This window comes from Nuphar pumila, chromosome 7 (assembly GCF_984573655.1).
Source record: "Nuphar pumila chromosome 7, dmNupPumi1.hap1.1, whole genome shotgun sequence".
In the NCBI taxonomy this organism is placed as follows: Eukaryota; Viridiplantae; Streptophyta; class Magnoliopsida; order Nymphaeales; family Nymphaeaceae; genus Nuphar; species Nuphar pumila.
Genome location: NC_143255.1, coordinates 20,389,890 through 20,410,538, shown reverse-complemented (window position 1 = coordinate 20,410,538; position 20,649 = coordinate 20,389,890). Strand labels below are relative to the sequence as shown.

The window sequence follows — 20,649 nt, the reverse complement described above, 5'->3', positions numbered from 1 at the left end:
TTTTTATAGACCAACCTTGGCAAAATGTTGGTAGCCTCCATAATAGCTAGTCTTATATGTAAAATATTAAAAAATGCATAAATTTCCAAAACTGCAATGCATCTAAAACTGGTGGATTGTGTGTGTGTGTGAATGAAACTCAGGTCTCATCTTGGCCACATAGAGAGAGAAATATGCAGCTATTTCTAGTTGTCAATGTTGGCCAAATAATGGAATCGCAAGTATCTCTACACTAGCCAACTAGCTTAGATAGGCTATGGGCAGCATGACATATTTTTGTAATATCTTGGACTTCTTTGAGTCTTTTGTATTGCTTGGACATGGGTGGCATGAATGCCATTTTTTCATGTAACAAGGGTAGATAGGAGGGACATGATCTATATAAGGTCCAGCCCAAGCCATTTGGCTCATTCATATACTGTTCACTTGAGCGTTTAATGCATTTGGAAGAAATTTCCTTGTGAGACTCTATTGAGAGTGGGCTCTACCGCTGTTGGAGAAAGCCCCTTCAGGGAAAAGCCGAGAAGAAAGAGAGCAGTAGAGAGAGAGAGAGAAAAGAGAGTCTTGAATCCTCAGAATGTTGTGCCACTAGAATGTGCGTAACTCCATCACTAACCACTCTTTTATAACCCACCAACGGTTACAAACCGTGGAAGGAACCCATTGACCCGTTATTATTTCTCATAACCCATTAATGCATCCAAATAAACACAGAAACTTTGGGCAAAAATATACTTTGGTCTTGATTGGATAGGGCCCTTCCTGGCCCGACAGGTGGGCGCACACATACATGTGAGTGGTAGTTATCCTAACCCCTTGTTATAAAGCCTACAACAAACTCAAAACTCTTCAATATGAGACTATTCCACATCATCAAGTCCAACCTTTTTCCAAAAAGAAAACAGCCCACGTTTTTCTTTATTTGAATTCCCTCACCTCTACTTCTAACACCCAACACTCTACTCTAAAAGAGTTAGGCTTATGTGGTTAGACCCTAACAATCTAAGTTTTTTAGTTATCCACCCCAACCTCTCACCCAACCAACCCAATCCAGCTCAACCTCTTTTCCCTATCTCCCAAAGCTAGCCGACCCCCTTCCCCTAGTCTCCCTCTACCTACCTCCATTGAATCAACAACCATCTTATTTCTTACTTTTCTTTAAGATCCTATGCACTGGATCGTAGTGTGGATCTATCCCTTTTTTTAACAAGGATGGGTGATCTCACAGTGGTTCTGTGCATAAGGTTCTGAAGGGCAGCTGCAGGAGATTAATTATTTTAGAAGTGGAGATGCATATCTGTTCTAAAAAAGCATACTAGGCAAATAGTAGATGGAATTATCCTCTATGTTGCCGTGATGCTATCTATAAAACTGAGTCCAGTAGCACTCAAGCTAACCAATTCCTAAAATTTTGTTTCGTGGTAGTCTATGTCACAATGATAGGGAAAAAACCTGGCATGAGAGTTCGATTTTGTTTGAAAAATAAGACACAAGGACACATATTTTTGGTTTTTAAACCAGTAAAAAACTATTTATGATATTTTAATATATAAAAATGTGTTTTTTATTGATTTTTTAGTACAAATGTTAAAAATTATTGAAAAACATTAAGATAATATCTGTATGTAATCCATGACACGCCCTGTAAAATGGCATGTCGCTGTGACATACATGGTAGTTCTTGGCAATATGTGTTCCATGATGCAGTACAAACAATTGAAGATTGAACAGAGCAGAAAGCTTAGTTAGTTCCACCAAAACTCACCCCAAGTCTTGTCATAGTCGACTAAGTCAAGCCAAGACTTTCGATTCAGTCACGTTAATGACCTAATGACAAAGGAAGCTGTTAGGGTGCAGCTTGAGCCAGCTGGGTCCGGCCTGGCATGCCATCACAAGGGACAAAGGCAGTACATTACCATGTTGGTTGGGTTCACATTATTGCATTGGGCCCCTGACCAGCAGACCAGGCTCCACCTGAAGGTTTGCTGTTGTAAGACGAGGCATTACTTCTGTCGAAAAAAGATAACCACTGGGTTGTCAATGGTTCGAGTATTACCCGGTCCTGGTGCATCCCAGATCTGATTGGATCCGAGTTTGGTAATACAGAAAGAGGTCTGACTAACAACCTTGTTTGGACTTATTGGGACTGGTTAGTATATGGAGCTAGGTATGGTTTATGAATTTTATGCCAAACCGGGGTCTGAACTGAGCTCCGAATAAGATCTATAATTTTCACGTAAAAACATGAAAATTATTATTTTATTGGTTATAAACTGGGTTTAGTTTGTGTTATCCGCATGAGATTTGATAACCGTTGTTCTTATTATTTTATTTGTTATAGACTGGGTCTAATTTGAATTGGGTGAACTTGGCAGTTTTCCCCATTATCCCAATCACATGGTCGAAGTTGAATGTGCTCTTGTCCTGCGCGTTGCATGAAAATACCAAAAAGATCACATTCACTGGATAAACATTGGACACGACGGACATAGGGAATGCCTTCAGCTGTGTCCATAATATCGTTTAATATCCATTCCAGTAACATACAGGGACATGGAGAACAAAAATGAAAAAAAAATAATAACGGACGATTATTTTTAGCTCTCTCACCCCCGACCCTGACTCCCCACTGTCTCTCTCGCAGCGAGAGAACCAAATGGTTTCTCTCTAAGCATCGGGCCACCATTCACTGACGGCCAGAGCCATGCGAAGCTCTAGAGCTCGCCCTGCTCCTCGGTGTCCTACAGCCCAGATGGTGCCCTGCTCCTCGCCATCACTGACGGCAACACCGTCATGAGACTCTTCGACTTGCTCTACCTCTGACGAGACCTGCTGCTTCCCGATCACCAGTGTCTCCACCATCGCCTTCTCCCCGCAATCCACCTACCTCCAGACCTTCCACAAGCCCTCCTCTGGCCAGCAGCAGGACAAGAACCTCACCCTCTGGAGCATCGCTGCCTTCGTCCCCGTCTACCATATGTTCTAGAAGAACATTTTCAAGACAACATGGTGTTTCCCCATCTTTCTTCTGCATTTCTTTGGGAGTTTGGACATATGTTGAGCTGTTTGCCATTGCATCAGGCCGTCTATCCGATTCAGCGACGACGAATCGATGACCTGTCGAATGGCAACGAACGAGATACACTTCTTTGTTCTGAAGGACTTCCCCAAGGGCATCCTCGACAAGCTCATGATCCACAGGATTGCCGTCATGGAGCTCCCCAGCTCACCGGCTTCTCATGTCGCGGCTTTTGTCTCCAAATCGAAGGTATTAATTGTTCTTTTCATTTGTTTTTCCTATCGTATGCAGCTCGTTTTAGCCTTCCTGTGCTTTCTCATTCATTTGCGGGAATTGAGAAGTGTTTGGTGGCAAAAATTCATGATCTTAAAAATACGTGTTGGATTTTTAAAATTCATCAAAAATTAAAAAGATCGATGTTCATGTTCATGCTAAATTGTTGAAAATAAAGTATAAATTTGAATCTTAATGTGAAAGTGTACTTGAATCCATTAACACTTTGGTAGATCGATGACGGGTATGATCTTTATGTGATCATTTTCCTTTCTCTAAACTTTATAAGAAAGACGGTTTTCTTTTGATGATAAATAAAGAACCTCAAAAAGATAATCACTCTATAAGGTTTGAAAATCATAACTTATTTTGAATCTAATTGCAATTGAGCTCATCGTAGAGTTGTAGACAAAACAGGTCCTTACAAGACAACACCATGCCACATCATATGAAATATTATATGACCCAACCAAATTAGATCACATAAAGTGAGCCTTAACCTAAGAGGGTTCATAATGTGCGATTCATCATGTATATAAGCCCACACAATTTTTTTTTAACAATACCTTCATAATTGGATTCATATATCCAGGCCAAAAATCCTATTATCAGCGTCGGTTCAAGTTCAAACCACAGATATTTGGAAGACAAGATCTGAGTAAGGGTATATTGTTATGGAATAAACAAAATAATATAGTGTCCTGTCAGTTTTGTTTTGTTTTTTATCATTTCGTCCAATCCTGGATAAGCCGTCAAACAAGCCCTGTGAGAACGGGAGACCTCAACTATTTTACTTGGTGGGTACGAGAATATGATAATTGTTTGTAAGCAAAGGGTAGTAGAGTAACTTGAGCGAACCCACAAGAATTCTTAATTGCCTTTTCCTTTCACACCCGTAAGATGCCCAAAAGTCAAATGACACGTAAACCAGTGCAAACCCTTCTCTATAAAACCTGCAGAAGGTGACCTCGATTTCAGCACCTTCTGACACTGCTTTCCTTGACGGGAATCACAGAAATAGGAACAAAAGGGCAACACCAACAAAAGTTTCATATTCTCTGATCAGTTTGTTATCATGTACAAGCTGCTATCTCATCACAAACCTGAGAAAACATATCATGGTCATCAGGAAACTACCATTTCTTGTTTACAGATCCCATCTGAGTTTCTGGAAGAAGCAATGTTTGCAGGAGGTAATTGTTTCCATTGCCTTTAGTCTCTTCTTCAGAATTTTTTTTGTTGGTCATAACTGTTTTCTTTTCTTTATTACACGGAGAAAAACCACATCCGGGATCAGAGACCTGGACGCGCGCGCTGGGTCTTAACCTGCTGTACCTATAGTCGCCATCTCGGTGGTGTAAAACTCCGCGGGCACCCTTTCGAACCTGGGGAGCCTCATAACTGTTGTTTTCGTGAATTATCGCAGGAGGCTTTTGGAGTGTTGAGGCGGCATTCGGTTGTGTGGATGGAGTTGTTAAAACATCAACTGGTTATTATGGAGGCACCCTGAGGAAGCCCACATACAGAGAAGTGCAAAATGTAAAGTTTACTATTTGGAAATCAGAAAGAGTTAAGTTTAGAGAGAAACCTAATTAAAAAAAGTCAGCCTCTTTCAATATTGACTATGCAATCCTGTGTTCATATCTTTGCAGGTCTCTAATGTGAACACAGGCCACACAGAAGCTGTCAAGGTGGTGTATGATAAGCGAAGTGTTTCATTCACATCTCTCTGTGAGGTCTTCTGGGACACACATGACCCCACGGACAAAGAATTCCTGGTATTCCTTTATCTATTCTCTACTGTATAATGTATATTGTATCTTCACCAATTATTCATCATCCTTATGACTTGAAATGAACTTGGTATCAGCAATTTGGATTGAAAACACATCTTAGATCTGCAATCTTTTACGCGAATCAAGAACAGAGAAGAGAAGCTCTCAAATCAAAGGTCAGACGGCAGATGAAACTCAACAGAAGGATAGTTACGGTTGTCCTTCCAGGTTACACTTCAGAGTTCTTTCTTGCAGAGAATTGCAATCAGAAATATTATTTGCAGAAATACCATATTAGGCTATGTGAGTGCCTCAATCTAAGAACCACAGAGCAGTTTGCAGATTCACATGCAGCCTGCAAACTCAACGGGTTAGCGTTTTTATTACAATTTCATTTTCTTCCAGAAAATACTTCAATATATATATGGCACAATATATTTCAATTTTGAGGTAAATCACAAATATATGATTTTTCCTTTCAGGTTTTTGGCAGGAGAATGTATGGATGTTAAGAAAAACAAAGAGAGGTTGAAAAGGTTTGTAGACAGTAATGATATTTCTGAGGACACAAAGAAAATTTTGGAGATCATTCTTCAAAGCTGGAGCTGATTGGTATGTGTCCTTTCCTTTTAAAAAGCTGTCCTTTGGGTGGAAAAAGTTTTTCTTCCTTCCAATAAAACCTAAAAGTCAAGCCCATATCGCGTAACGCTGCCACCTGTGCAAAACAGGAACAGTTTTGGTAATTAACAAAGAATTTAAAAAGATTTTGGAGAGAAAATATCTTACCTTTAAATGTGGCAACAAACTGTTTCAGGAATGAATTTTCAAACCCACTCATGGGTCATGAGATTATTTTGTCTCTTTCCTTCCACCTAAAATATTTAATAATAGATATGATTGTAGTTCATGATCTTCATCAGATTTAAGATGATGCCCCAAATAGATTCAAGAGTTGACCTTCTACTAATAAGTTGCCCTTAGATGGCTGACTCTTCTTTACAAGGCATGAAATTGATTGTTGGACCAAATACAAAGCATTGGCTTATCATTACCAATAGGAGAAAAGATCCTGTGCAGGTCAAAACCTAGCTAGCAGGACCACACAAGACTGCACATGGGCCGGGCAGGTGGATAGCAAGTTCTAATCCAAAATGTTCAATTCTACCTGGACCCAGTTTCTGAGTGTTCCCACACGCATCCGATCTTGGCCCAAGATCTTTACCTGCTCTATGTCACAAAGACCAAGGACATAAACTGTGGTAAATCTTCTAAAAATAGGATACGAGGACACAAACTTTTTTGCTTATTTAATTGACTATGATTACTTTTTGATATTTTAACATGTAAAACATATTTATTATTGAAAATATAATTGAAAATTATAAAAAAAAATCTTAAAAAAGATAAGATATTGGCTGTATGTGTTATGGGTGTGCGTGTCGCATCTCGCGTGTCCCTACATACAGGGCCAAAATGGCGTCGTCCGTGTCGCAGGACGTTGTGAACTTCATCAAGTCATTGGATCCAGATCACCTATGCTTGGTCCTGTCCTATTAGGGATCACCAAAATGTCCAATCAGCCCTATATCTACTTAGATTAGCCTCCCTTTTACAGAAATACAAATTCTATCAGTTTTTGATAAGTGCACCAAGCTCATCCTGTAAGAAAAAAAACAGTTTAGCATGTCCAGTCGTCAAAACATGCACATCCGCCATCCTTAAAAAGATGCATCCCCTTCTATTATTTTGAAATAGACCCAAAATGCCCATATCATAAGTGCCTCACCATGTGGTTGGTTTGCTATTTCTGAAGTCCTTCATGAATATTATGCCATCTTCTATTGCTCTTTGATGCTGGTTTATTCAAAGAGTCCCACCATCATCATTGCTCAGCAGAATCCAAAGTGGGATTTTCATTTAAATAGGTGAATTCTTGACCCTGACTTTCACGATTTGCTAACTTGGTTGCAACGTTAATTTTTTTCACTTGCCACCCACAAATCTGAAGGACTATCATGCACGAGATATGACATAATCCTTCAAATTGGGCTACATATGTATCTACTTTGTGATCTTTACCATTGCATGATTATTTATTAACTTGTAGTAGGACCTTCCAAGCAAGCATGTTTAACACCAAACCCATCACCATCACAACTGTTATTTCCATTACTGTTACTATGATTATTCACATGGTGTGTCCCTTTTGATCATCTTTTTTCTTCCTTTGATAGGTAGGTGGGAACAATTCTGACATATGCATATGGAGAGAGAGAGAGAGAGAGAGAGAGAGAGAGAGAGAGAGAGAGAGAGAGAGAGAGAGAGAGAGAGAGAGAGAGAAAGTTGTGTAGGAGCTTAGTGCAGAAAATTTCAACAAATATAAGGTGTTATATAGATTTTTCCTTTGGATTATGTCATGTAAATATGGGAGATTCATGATGCCATGAAATTGGTGGATAATTGAAGACTGCTTTATCTTTTATGAGGTGTTTCATACTCTAGACCTTATGTTTGTCTTGTAAAAAGATCGATGATGCCATGAAACTAATCTTCCCACGGATTGGAGAAAAGACCAAGTAATATGCCAAAACACATTTTCTGAGTGGTTTTGCATAATCACCGTCCATGCCTCTGCGGTTGGCAACATGATGGGGGGTTTATGGTGGGCCCCACTTTTTGTGAGATGAACAGCAATGATGAATGTGAAGGCGTGTTTTGGCATATTACCCAATCCGTGCTCCCATGGTTTGACATAATGGGTTGGTCCTCAACATTCGTGCCACGTCATTATTGGCACCAACCAAGCAAATTCGTGCCACCGACGGCACCATTTCATTAAGAGCCGTGTTTGTAGCGAGTTTCATTCCTAGGGCGTTGAGGTTTGCACCGCCGGGACAGCAAAGTCCAACATAACCAGATCTCTTATTCCAGAGCCAGAGCTGGTTTCCCCATTCTGTATATATAAAAGAAAAAAAAAGAGTTAGTTTCATTTAAAGTAAATTAAAATAGACTATTTGCCACAAAAAATCTGTATGTACAAACGCCTTTAGATCACCATGGTGCAAGTTGTTTTGATCCAATTGGATCAGATAGATGGATTCTAACATGATCAGGATAGTATGGATTGGCTTCTGAATCATGTTTTTTCAATGAAAAAATATGATTTTATGACCCAGAAAAATATCACATATTTTGGACTGTTAATTTTTTAAACCTTATAAAAGCTTGCCTACGTGCCATGATTGGACTATTTAAGAACCAATTCCCACTAAGAAAAACATGGAGATCACATCTGTAAGGTTAGTTTCATGAAAAAACAAACGAAAAAAATGAAAAAAGAAAAGATGAATTTATATGTACAAACCACTTTAGTGAATATTATCCCATTAAATTATGCAATATAGGTTGGCTAAAGTTGGAAACCACATGCACTTGATGAAATCTTAAAATCAATAATCAACGGTCAGTCCTTGTAAGGCATGGGGATCAGTGGGCTACCCCAGATTTACTTCGTAGGGAGGTGCCCCCCATTAAGTGACTTGAATCCGTAGGAAGGTTCCTGACATCCAAAAAAGAAAAAGAACTAGGTGTCTGACATGAAGTTCAAGAATACTAGTTATATGTTCTAACCTTCAACAACTCTCAAAACAGGCTTGCAACTATTGTAATATTTTTAATAATTTGGACATGCTGCAACCAAGTAGTGGGTTAACACTGTGGTACAGGGAGTAGTGCGGTATTTACTTATTGCGTGCGTACTAAGTCCATAGTTTTTCAAATCAATGTTCAAAGGGATCCACACGATGCTCTCTCCCAACTTGGGTCAACTTGTTGAGCACAACCAAAGAACCCACTGGCCAAGTATGACACCCTTGCGTAATCTACAAGCATAAAATGCTTGCCTGGCCAATTGGCAGGGGGCAACTTGTGAAGGTCACCAAGTTGATAAGGTGTTACAGGTTAAACCCACGGTGCAAATACAAGAAATCAGACCTTTTCTGGTGCTAATTTAGTGCCAGCAAAAGTCTTCCGAGCACCAATAAAGACCTTTATTGGCACTAATGGAATGCTGCCGCTAGTGTTGCCAGAAAAAGTACTGCCGCTAAAACATTTACTTGAGCTAATGCATATATAGTGTTATTTGAATGGGTTTTCACAGGTGCTAAAATAGCATCAGTAAAAAGCCTTTTCTGGCGTTATTAGTAGGGTAATGCTTCAAAATTTTATAAGAAATTTTCAATGATTTTTTTTCTTTAAATTTAATTTATCTAATTGCAAAAACAGCATAATAGAAGATTTAAAACCTATTCAAACTTTGGGCGGGTTACAATAATACATCAACACACACATCTGAATTTAAAGATCTTAATTGAAGAAATTAATTCAAAACAATACACAATTAAATTCAGAATTTATAAGTCTCAATAAAAATCCAACTTAATATAAAAATATCCAAAAAGAAGTTAGATCCCCCAAGAAAGACAACGATGATGATCCGTCCGACACCGCCAAACAACCTGCCATCACACTAGCTCATGCATAATCTGAAAAATGTTAAAGTAAAGAACATTAATCCATAGCCCCAATAAGATATACCAAATGACATAAACATGCATGTAACTCAAACACAAGAGATAAACATTAGTATATCTTCATGCAATCAACTAAAGCATGTAACACAACATGACAATATAAGTCCAATGCATATATTCTCAGCCAAACATGCTTACGGTCAAAATTTATGACATCCTACTATGCATAATTTCAAAGGTAAAATAAACAATTCATAAAAAACCTGCAATCATGTAGAAATTGTAGTAATGTCAGTGATTCAGTACTTAATATTTTGTTTATCTTTTCTCACCCTAAAGGGTACACACTCAGGGTTTTCAAACTTGATTCAACCAATCTAATGAGGTATCTATTATGTCGTATAATTTATTAGCCACATTGATTAGAAAAATCTATCAACTCTTTTGAAGTTTTTCACTGGAGCGGTCTGTGACTGAAAGAACTCCTAGTGGTTTATACGGAATGGATTTCTACTTAGCAAAGATTCAAAACATTCTACCTTGGCTCATAAATTAATTTCAAGTGCTCTTAGCACATGGGCTCTCGAGCCCAACTCCACTAAGGGAGACTTCATAACATAACGTTGTTTTTAACCCATTCAAACTGCTCTCAATACAAATCTCATCTCTGGGTAACTTTGAGCATGACCTCTATGAGGCAATTATGTGGTTATGTGTATATCTTACTCAGTCTATTATTTTATTGGTGCTCAACAAGCACTCATGAGTTCATCGAACCCAAGCTTACCCACGAGCCATGTTTAAGCTCATACCAAATATTTGTTTTCATCATGCATATACCAATTTTAATGCACACATGCTTACATAAAGGCTGCATGCATAATATCATTCATGACTATGCTCATTCAATTAAATCATATGTGCATTAAATATTTTCTTAAGGTTATGCCTCATAATGCATGATACATATTCTCATAAATGACATACACATTCTTAAAATACATGATTCAATAAGAAGTACATTCAATTAACATGCATAAAATATCACAAATCATGTATTAATCACCACTTATCATGCTTAGCAATGTACAAAAATAATTAGGCATTAACACATGTTATTTGAGAAATTTGGATTCCTATTTACTTGATTTAAAAAAAATCACCAAAAAACACATAAAATAGCGTTGGCCTCTAAAATTTAACTGGAGTTGCCCTAAAATATTAGGAAAAAACCACCAAAATTTTAGCCACAAAAGCGTTTTCCATAAATCCATGAAATTTCTGTAACAAACCCCCATACAAAAAAATTTATAGGACAGATTTTGTAATCTGCAAAAAAAATTCTCAACTTAGAAAATTGTCTGGGATTTATTGTGAACTCTTTTGACAAAACCCTTTTTACACAGTCTTCTTATATATCTTAGTTTTCATTGAGATTTTACAAAAATTAATTTAAATCATTTTGAATAGAATTCTATAATTTTCAAAATGATAGGTCGAAACAATGCTGCAACCAGGACAAAAAAATACTTTGTTGCAATAGTCATTTCACCCTAACTCAAATGGGACCAAATAAGATTATAAAATCAAACCCTGAATGTGTAAAACATCCTATTATTTTTATTTTTATTTTTATTTTTATTTTATTTTATTTTATTTTTATTTTAAATTTTATTTTTTAAACTCATATTATGAGAGAAATATATTTTCTTTCGAAATTGATAAGATTAAAAATATGAACAACATAACAATGATTTCAAAAACTCACAATACATTCAATAATCAAGATCAATGATGATATCAAAACATGATCAACTATAATTACAGACAATATAGACATATTTATAGTACATTGTAATAATTATTTAACCATTTTCATGCTAACAATAATTATAATATCAACATGCATAATTCATAAATCATGTTTCAATCATAGATCTATCCAAATAGACATGCGTCTATCCATTAATCACATAGAAGTCAATCAAGATATCAAATCATGGTTTTACAAATGTACTAACATGAAATCAACTAATTAACATGCTAATATTAACTTATTTTTAGTATACAATAAAAAACCCAACCCGATTTTGCTGAAATGCCTTTATAAAACATTATACTTTATTTAAACCAAGATTCAAGCCCAAATAAATTTTAGAACTTATGAATCATGATTATAACGCATAAACCCATCATTCATCCACTAAATACGCTGAAAATAATTGAGATCCAATACTCAATCATAGATCTAATCCCCTCCAAACCTAATCCAATAAATTTTCAAACCCAATATGGGTCCAACCCTACATACTAAATCCAAATCTATTTGTAACTAAATTCAAATCCTATTTAAATTCTAATGTGCATGAATTTAACCCCAAGTTAAATTCAAATCTCATTTTAACTTTAGTTAACATTCTAATTCAATTGAGATTAACTTTTAAATTAATCTACTCAATTAATTCTAATCTCAATGCATAATTGAATGAATAAAAACCATTAAATGAAACATAAAATGATTTTTATTTATTAAAATAATTACCAAAAAGTTACAGGTATTACAACAGACACTAAAAGAGAGAACCAGTAAAATTAGTTTGTCCTATATGCTTGATGTGGCAGCTACCAAGGGTGTTTACAAAGGGGTCTTGTTGCCTGCAGTATGCTAAAGACCTTATTTCTGGGGAAGTAACTACACAAAATATTTGGTATTTGTAGTTGATTCTTTGGTGTTTCTCTGCAATTTCAAGTTTGAAAATAAATAAGAGTACGAGTCAGGTTATCCTTCTAAATGTGAATGAGTAGGTGGGCATAGTTGCACCACTCATTTTTTGTTGTACAAAGAGTTCTTTGCAACTACATTACTTGGGGATACCTCTAAATGTTGGTGTAACAAGAGATTCACATTGGGCAAAGGTAGAAAATAAGATCTCCAAGATGATGGATAGTTGGTTAGGTCATCATCTGGCGGCACCGAAGAGGCTTGTTTTGGTATATCATGTTTTGATGACAATTCCAGATCACTTATTGCATATCCTTAGAATGTCGACCAGCATAGCAAAGAAGGTTAAAAAAACAATTAAAAAGTTTATTTGGGGAGGGCCAGATGGCAAAAGGGGTCCTCATCTTATTTCATTGGATCTCTTGGCTAACCTGACCCACTAAGTGGGTTTGGGCATTAGGAATTTCAAACAGTTGAATCTTGTTTTTCAGATTAAATGGCTTTGGTCTCTATGTATTGAAGAAAAAAAATGGGTCATGGTCATGAGGGCCAAAGATGAAGGCATGCTGCAAAGGAATTGAGTTCATTATAAAGGGGTCTATAGTCAAGGTTGGTAATGGGGTGGACACTCTCTTTTGGAAGGATCCTTAGCTTTTGGACTTACCCCTTTTTGAAGCATACTCATCTTTGTACCGAGCACCTAAGCATAAAGGTAGCACGGTTGTGGCAAGGTGGTTTACCAATGTTGGATGGGATGTTACTCTCAAGACCAGATCCTCTCCACAAGTAACTCACGAGTGGGTTCAACTAATGAAACTTCTGCTACAAGGAGGTCAAATGGGGAGCCAGATAGGCTTTGGTGGGAGCCATCATCGAGCCCCAATCTCTCTTTGGCAATAGCTTGTGATTTTATTTCAGAACCAAGGGTGCAATGACTACCAAATCATGCGTTGTGTGGTGGTGGTCTCCCAATTAAAGCATCATTTACGGGGTGGTTGGTGTTGCTTTAATAAATCCTAACCTATGGTAATTTAAAGAAGAGGGTCTTCGCTTTCCCAAGTCATTGTTCACTTTTTTAGGTGCATGAGGACACATTTCACTTATTTTGAGGCTGCCCTATAGTACAATGGCTTGTTAGGAATGCATGGGGGTGACAAGGACATGTATTTGGAAGCACATGTCACTTAGATCGCTGCTAGTAACTAAGGAAACTTAGGGTTGGGGGTTGAAATAGGTGTTTGTGTGCTGGATTTTGTTGAAGTGGAGATGTGTGTGGCTGAAAAGAAATAACATAATTGTCTGGGAAAAGTAAACTTCCTTACCCACCCTATTCGCACTTATTAAGGGGTCACTACAAGGATGAGGGTCAATAACGGTGATTTTTCTTGATGCTATTGCTCTATTTCTCGCCGTTATTGACCTATAACGGTGCCGATAAGTTGTTAATAAATAACTTTTGCTGACCAGTAACAGTGACATTTATAGGTCGCCTTTAAAGGGTGACCCAACACCAGCGAGATAGGTCACTAGAACTGGAAACTAATAACGGGGACGTGCCCTATAACAACGAGATTTGTGTCTCATCGTTATAGGCTACCTATAGGTTATACCATTTTTGTCTCACCGTTGTAGCCTATAACGGCGAGTATTAACTCGTTGTTGTAGGCTATAACAGAGAGAATTAACTTGTCGTTACAGGCTGGCTATAACGGCGATATGTGGATCTCGCCTACAATGATGACACATGAATCTCGTCATTATAGGCCATAAACCTGCAAACTGAAAACTAAAAATTAGTGTTAAATTTTTTTTACATTCAAATACGCATTCAACAAAACCTTCAAATATACAGTTCAAACATACATCCTCAAACATTCAACTTAAAATATACATCTTCAAAAATACACTCCAAATATATACTTCAAATTAAAAAACAAACATACACTTAAAAAAATACAAACATCTTACACTTCCTATATCCCCTTCAAGCCCATATACACTTTTAATAGTCATATAAATCAAAATTTAATTATAGCAAAGAACTTAGAAATAAAAAAATTATTGAATTAATATTTACATGAGGTTGTCATTGACGGCTCTAAAGTTGCAATGAACTATGGTGTTTATGAGGCCACTTCTTCCTCCCTTGAAGTATCACCCACCTATGATCTGAAGATGCCCTACAATATCAGTAAATATCACAGATAAGACTAGACTGAGGACTCTAAATAAATAAGATTTTCTCGTAACATAAATAAAGTGATCAATTGTACCAATAAGTCAAAGCCCTTTCATACACTTGCCAAGCAATTGTCTAGAAAATGCTAGTGCTAAGAACTTCTAAAAGTTCTTAGCCCATAAATATTTCTCATAAGAAGTGAGGTCGAAGTGTTTGTGCCCACACATTGCCATGTTCTATTCAATTCATAGAAGTGAATCTCGGACCTATGAATAGTGATACACCCAATACGCACAAAGAAAAAAGTAAGTGACTTGGACAAAAAGAAATAAAGTGACTTAGACAAATCTTGTTTGTCGATAACCTTGGACCAATCAATCGAATATTGATTAATACATAATCGATCGAACACTACTTGAAAATGGTAGTTTGGTTTTGGTGATGATACTTGGATTCTGTTGTATTTATCTTTCACGAAATGATGCATCAAAATATTTATCAATCATCCTCTAAATCATCTCGGTGTAACATGGGATCTTCATCGATGGTGTGGGGGATAATGAATAAATCCCTCCGCAATCGGCCTCTTAATACTTATCATTGTTGTGTTCTTCGTTTCGTTCAGCTAAAAATAGTAGAATCTCGTAACAGCTTGAGAATGAAAGCTAATTTTGTTAACTTTGTATAGCCTTAATATAGATCGTTCTGGGCATCACCCATTAAGCCTTGAAGGGGCATGTATTTGCGATCATCATTATCTAGAGCTGGATCCATTATTGTCTACATAATAATGTCATCCAACATTTCTTCGACCAGATCATGAACCTATGTCCTATCCTCGCTCTCATCGTGATGTACATGCACTGTATCTACGTGGGTTTGAGTCAAACTGACATGAGACTGAATATATTCCTTGATAGAACCACGTTTAATTAAATGTAGTTTGATCACTGGTAGAACTTTATATTTTTTATTCTTGCAATCCCGACATGCATCACATCCTACTAGCATAATCAACATGAGCATGTGCTGTTGTAAAGAATCGATCAATTCCAGATGTATAAGATTAAGAACTTATGTCGTTAATGTGTATCCACGTTATTGATCCATATTAATAGACGACAACCCCACTATGTTCAACAAAAAAAAACAGAAAAAAAAGCAAAAGTTAAATAGAGAAGATATAACAAACAAAGGCACGACAAATGAGGAGCCTAATACAACATGAGCATATGATGGTCATTTTCATCATGGTAGCCATATTCACAATCCCTATGTAACTTTGTTGACCACATGTTTTTTAGTGTAAATTCTTTGTTATTTCTAGCTTTCTGTTTATTAGCCCTCTAAGCTCTATAAGTGGCTATTAATGTCTCTGCTATCTCTGGAGTTGTTGTGTTTATTGTTTTCATTTATTACTTTATTATCCATGTAATGTGTCATTCTTTCATTAATCTAAACTTGGTTTGTAGTTGAGAGTTAAATTTGGAAAATACAATTTTCTTGATTTAGTTATAGAGTTACCTTTGGAAAATAAGATTTTCTTGATTTAGTTATTAAATATTTCTATGTTGAATATTGTTATGATCTTTGTTATCATAGCTGACTTTGAAAGTTCTAGTGTGATTTTACCAACAGGCGTCATCCTTTTCCTATGTTTATTGTATTTTTTTAAAGCAAGAAAATGAACAAATAACTAAGTTAGCACAAGACTAAACAAGGCGTAGCGACGTTCAAAATTAAGTTACAAGGTAAAAAGAATCACCTAACCTTATCCTAAACTAATTTACCTAGGCTATCTCAATGAGGCACAAACCTAGATCTTTATGATTCCAGTGAACCACACATTAATGAAAACTGAATCATAAAAAAACCAAGTATTTCCTTCCAGCTGTGTAAGCCAACGATATTGTTGTTGTGAATGATCTAGAGCAGAGAACTCAAAAAGAGATGGGTTGTCAATTTTGAATTGAGAGCACCAAAAAGTTACATAGGGAGTGTGAATATGGCTACCATGATGAAAATAACCATCATATTTGAAAACCAATTCTTTCCCTAGCCTAATTTCCATTCAACAAAATCAATCTCCAGATAAGAAATAAAACATGCCATATATGCTCATATGAATCCCAAAAATTATTTTCACACATTATATGGCTACCATGATGAAAATGACCATCATATGATCATGGTAGCCATATATGCTCAGAACTAAAACATGCCATGTAAGCCTGATACTTTATTTTCTTGCATGAATCCCAAAAATAAATTAAAATGCCCTTTTAAAATAGGATTATGATCTATTAATTACAATTATGCTACAGTAGTACCGTTTACACCTAATGCACATAACTGAATATGTGGTTTTAGATTTGGATGTACCATGGTCCAACCAGTGTCCAATTCGTCTACAATAGACTTTGGTACTCACATCTTCACAATGTCAATGAGCTGAAACTCATAGGTACCAGTTGTTCCAACTCAATCTGTTACCAAAGATATGTTCAACATGGTCAAATTTCTAAGAATCAGTCCTTGAATCATGTTTTTTCTAACCAAAAAACATATTTTTGAGTCCAAACACTAACGGGCTGTATTGATTTTTTGAATCACAAAAAAAACCTGTTCATACATCGTGATCCAATAGTTGATTCTCATTAAACAAAACATGTAGATTACATCTATAGTGTTGGATTGAGCCAAAACAACTCACATATATGAGAACAGCAAATCAAGTGCAATTACATTGTACACTTAAGCTAGAGCAAATTCCATTTGATAGCCTTGGATGTTGCACATCTTAAAAATGAGTGACACCCATCAAAATGGTGAATAAGCCCCTTATTTTTAAACCATTCTGATGCCGTCCAACCGAAATACATATGACAACGAAAAAAAGAATGGGACCCATCCAAGAGATGGGCAGCCCATTAGTACAGGTTTTGGATGTCATCCATTTTGAAGAACGCTGCAATCTCATCTCTTTTAATTTTAAAACCCTAGTGAGATTCGATACTGACCATCAAGACTGATAAAACCCTAAAAAAAATGGTAAAACCCTAAAAAACCCATCATCTAAGAAAAGAGAGGTGAAAGAACCTACCTCCGATCTTGCGTGGGTGGGGTTGCAGACTGGCATGGAGATGACCACCCACCGATGGTGGCTCAGTTGCAGCCGAGCAGAAATGGGTGGACGGAGGGAGAAGGAGGAGGATTGGGCGGTCCAGCGAGATTGCAGAGAAAGAGAGAGAGAAATATAAAAAGGGCCCAACTGTGTTTTTTTCTGGCTGTTAACGAGTCGCCGCTATTGACCCTCATCCTTATAGTGCGTTGCTGCAGGAACGAGTGCAAGTCAAATGGCCTAATTCAGACTACGTTCAGATTAGGGAGAATCACATTGGACATCACTACAAGAAAAACAGTTTTTGCTTTGCTGGCCAACAAATAGCACCAGAAAAAATCTTTGCTGGCGCAAGAATGCGCCGGGAAAGACATAGCCGTTAATGCATTTCCTGGTGCAACTTTACACCACCAGGAATTAAAAATTTTGTTGGCGCAAATTTGCACCAGCAAACATTTAATACTGGCGCAGTTCTGCACCAGTAAAGATCATTCATGAAATTCAAAAGAGCTTTTACTGGTGCAGTAGCGCGCCAGTAAAAAGCAGTATTGGTGCAGTTCTGCACTAGTAATAATGTTATACTGGCGCAGATCTGCACCAGCAAAAATGGTTTCCTGTATAAAACTGCACCAATAAAAACTTTTATTATTCTTTTTAAATTATATATTCCAGTGAGCAAAATACCAGCTTTTCACTTCATATATTCAGCATATTAACATTCTTATGATAACAAGAAAAAAATATTGATTAATTATACAAAGATGGACATGTTAATATCCCCTTAAGAACAAGTGAAAACACACATACATGTTAGCCAACTGAAGTCTCCTGATCTCTTCTTTCAAACCACTCACAGCAAGCTTTTGCCAGAAAATTTTATGGAAGAACATCAATATCATATTATTGTTTGCCACTCAAAATTAACGAACACTACGGCCATATAGATCAGAATTTTTAACTGGTGAATCTGTCTCTGTATTTTCATTGTTATCCTCATGAAATTGCAATTGAGGATGCCTTTGTCTGCAACTTGTAATACGAGATAAATAAGTTTTGCAATGCTCTGGCCATGAGAAAAGGTGAATATTAATTCTTCAGTCCATTTTGCTGACAAAGGCAACCTTCTTGCAAGGTAGAAAAACTAAACATACATAATACGACATGAATGGTACCAACCTGCTCCTGTGGAGGAATCCCCTAAAATAGGATTACATAAGCTATATATTTTTAAAACATATGAAATGAAAAAGGGCTTCCATATGAATACCTGAAAAACAGAGATAATGATGGCCAGCTGGCATGTGATCATAAGCATATATCATGCTTCATATACCTGCTCCAAGGCTCACCGTAGTTATATGAATTCCAAAAATGCCAGTCTGATTGTATACACTAATGAAAGCAGAGAATGCATGGATCTGTTATCTATTCAAGACACGTAGATCTGCACCATCAACAATGATAAAATTAGAAAACTACATAATTGAGTGAATGATTTATCCAAGTGGTTATATTACTGAAGAGTCTATACAACAAGGCACTCAAAAGCAAATAGCCTTCTAAGCAATGCTAATGTCACAAGCACATAGACATACATGCAGCACACACTCACACACAGCATAAGTACCTTGGTCTTTGCTGCCAAACTGGTTGGCCACCACCATGAATCAAACTTATTGACATACACAAGCTATTGAAATATTTCTGATGCTCTTCATTGCAATTGGATGCACCCAGTGGACTTCCAAAGACAGATTCTTCTTGACTCCCCAATACATCACTGACCGAGATAAACAAACCAGCAGAATACACATTTAAAATTGCTGCTATAGATGGTGATACAACCTGATAAAAATTGAATCAATCACATATTAGACCAACCATGCACCAGTCAACAACAAAAAGACTCAAGTAAACCAGCAGTACAAAAAATATCATATGAAAAAAATAAAATACCAGGAAAGAGCATCTGGAAGCATCATTTACAAGGAGAGCAACATCTTTTTTAACAGCCTTGGTTGCATTTTGCAGATTGCCCATGCAAAAACTAACAAAATCGAGAATTTGGCTTGTAAAGTAAATTACACCATGCTGTCAAAGTACAAGAAAACAGAGCAAATTACTAAGGAGAAGAAAGAACATAACCAATTGCAGAACTTCACACATTCAAAATGACAATATGAAAGCAGAACATAAAGTACATCTCCTTATTCATCGACAATATCTTCATTGCTGTCTTGTTCAATTGGGAGTGAAAAGAAAGAATTTGTTTATATAAGATTCTATAATTCTCACTTCATATGCTCTTCATTTACTACATCAATTAGCATGTGCGCATATTCTCTTTGCAAATTACCGAGTAGGAAAAGTTTATCTACATGCATGTTCATTGAATTTTGTATATAAATTTCTTTTTATTTTTATGAGTCCATTATGATTTTATCAGGTTGCGGGATGACAATGGCCACATCATTGAGCAAACTGAGGTTTGTTAAGTAGTTCTCAAATAATTTGAATGCTATAAACTATGTTATAAACTAAAAGAACAAAATCTGTAATAGAGCAAATGAAAAGTTTCACTTACACTCTTATGACACTACTGTCATTGTTGCATGTAACAAGGAACCATGTACATGGATTTACAAGTGTTGGATCCCATCTCTGCAGCACATTGTTTGGGTCCTGTAAATTTAAATTTGATCGCAGAGAATGTAAAGCATCACCTATTCATAACAGATTAGACAAGCATCATTGTAAGATCTGCACATGGAGATGTAGAAATAACATCTGGAACATCAATTTTGATCAGTGACTTGTCAGTTCCTGTAAAACCACCCCGACGATTTCGTTGGGGGGGGGGGGGGGGGGGAGGAAGGGGAACCGCCTCCCCTTAACCGTTGGGGGGATGAGGATAAACCTCACCCCCCACGATCGTCGGGGGAGAGGTTTATCCTCACCCACCGTGAGGACTATAACAAACCTCACGGTGCGCCTCCCCCACCACCGATTGAGGAAGAGAGCAAAGAAA

The 20,649-nt window shown here is 36.8% G+C and overlaps 1 protein-coding gene and 1 long non-coding RNA gene across 2 annotated transcripts; one reads left to right on the top strand and one right to left on the bottom strand.

Annotated features, from left to right (window-relative positions):
- The first annotated feature begins 4,274 nt into the window (after positions 1-4,274).
- Positions 4,275-7,350, top strand: LOC149831441 (uncharacterized). The gene is made up of 6 exons (XM_090012070.1): positions 4,275-4,485; positions 4,719-4,831; positions 4,945-5,070; positions 5,163-5,437; positions 5,550-5,679; positions 7,302-7,350. The coding sequence occupies exons 1-5, from the start codon at positions 4,368-4,370 to the stop codon at positions 5,674-5,676; spliced, it is 759 nt and encodes a 252-aa protein (XP_089868196.1). The 5' UTR covers positions 4,275-4,367; the 3' UTR covers positions 5,677-5,679; positions 7,302-7,350.
- Positions 7,351-9,281: 1,931 nt separating this feature from the next.
- Positions 9,282-19,434, bottom strand: LOC149831440 (uncharacterized). The gene is made up of 3 exons (XR_016433015.1): positions 19,249-19,434; positions 18,889-19,065; positions 9,282-9,611 (listed from the first exon to the last, which is right to left on the bottom strand). It is a non-coding gene; the product is annotated as an uncharacterized LOC149831440 (long non-coding RNA).
- Positions 19,435-20,649: the final 1,215 nt, after the last annotated feature.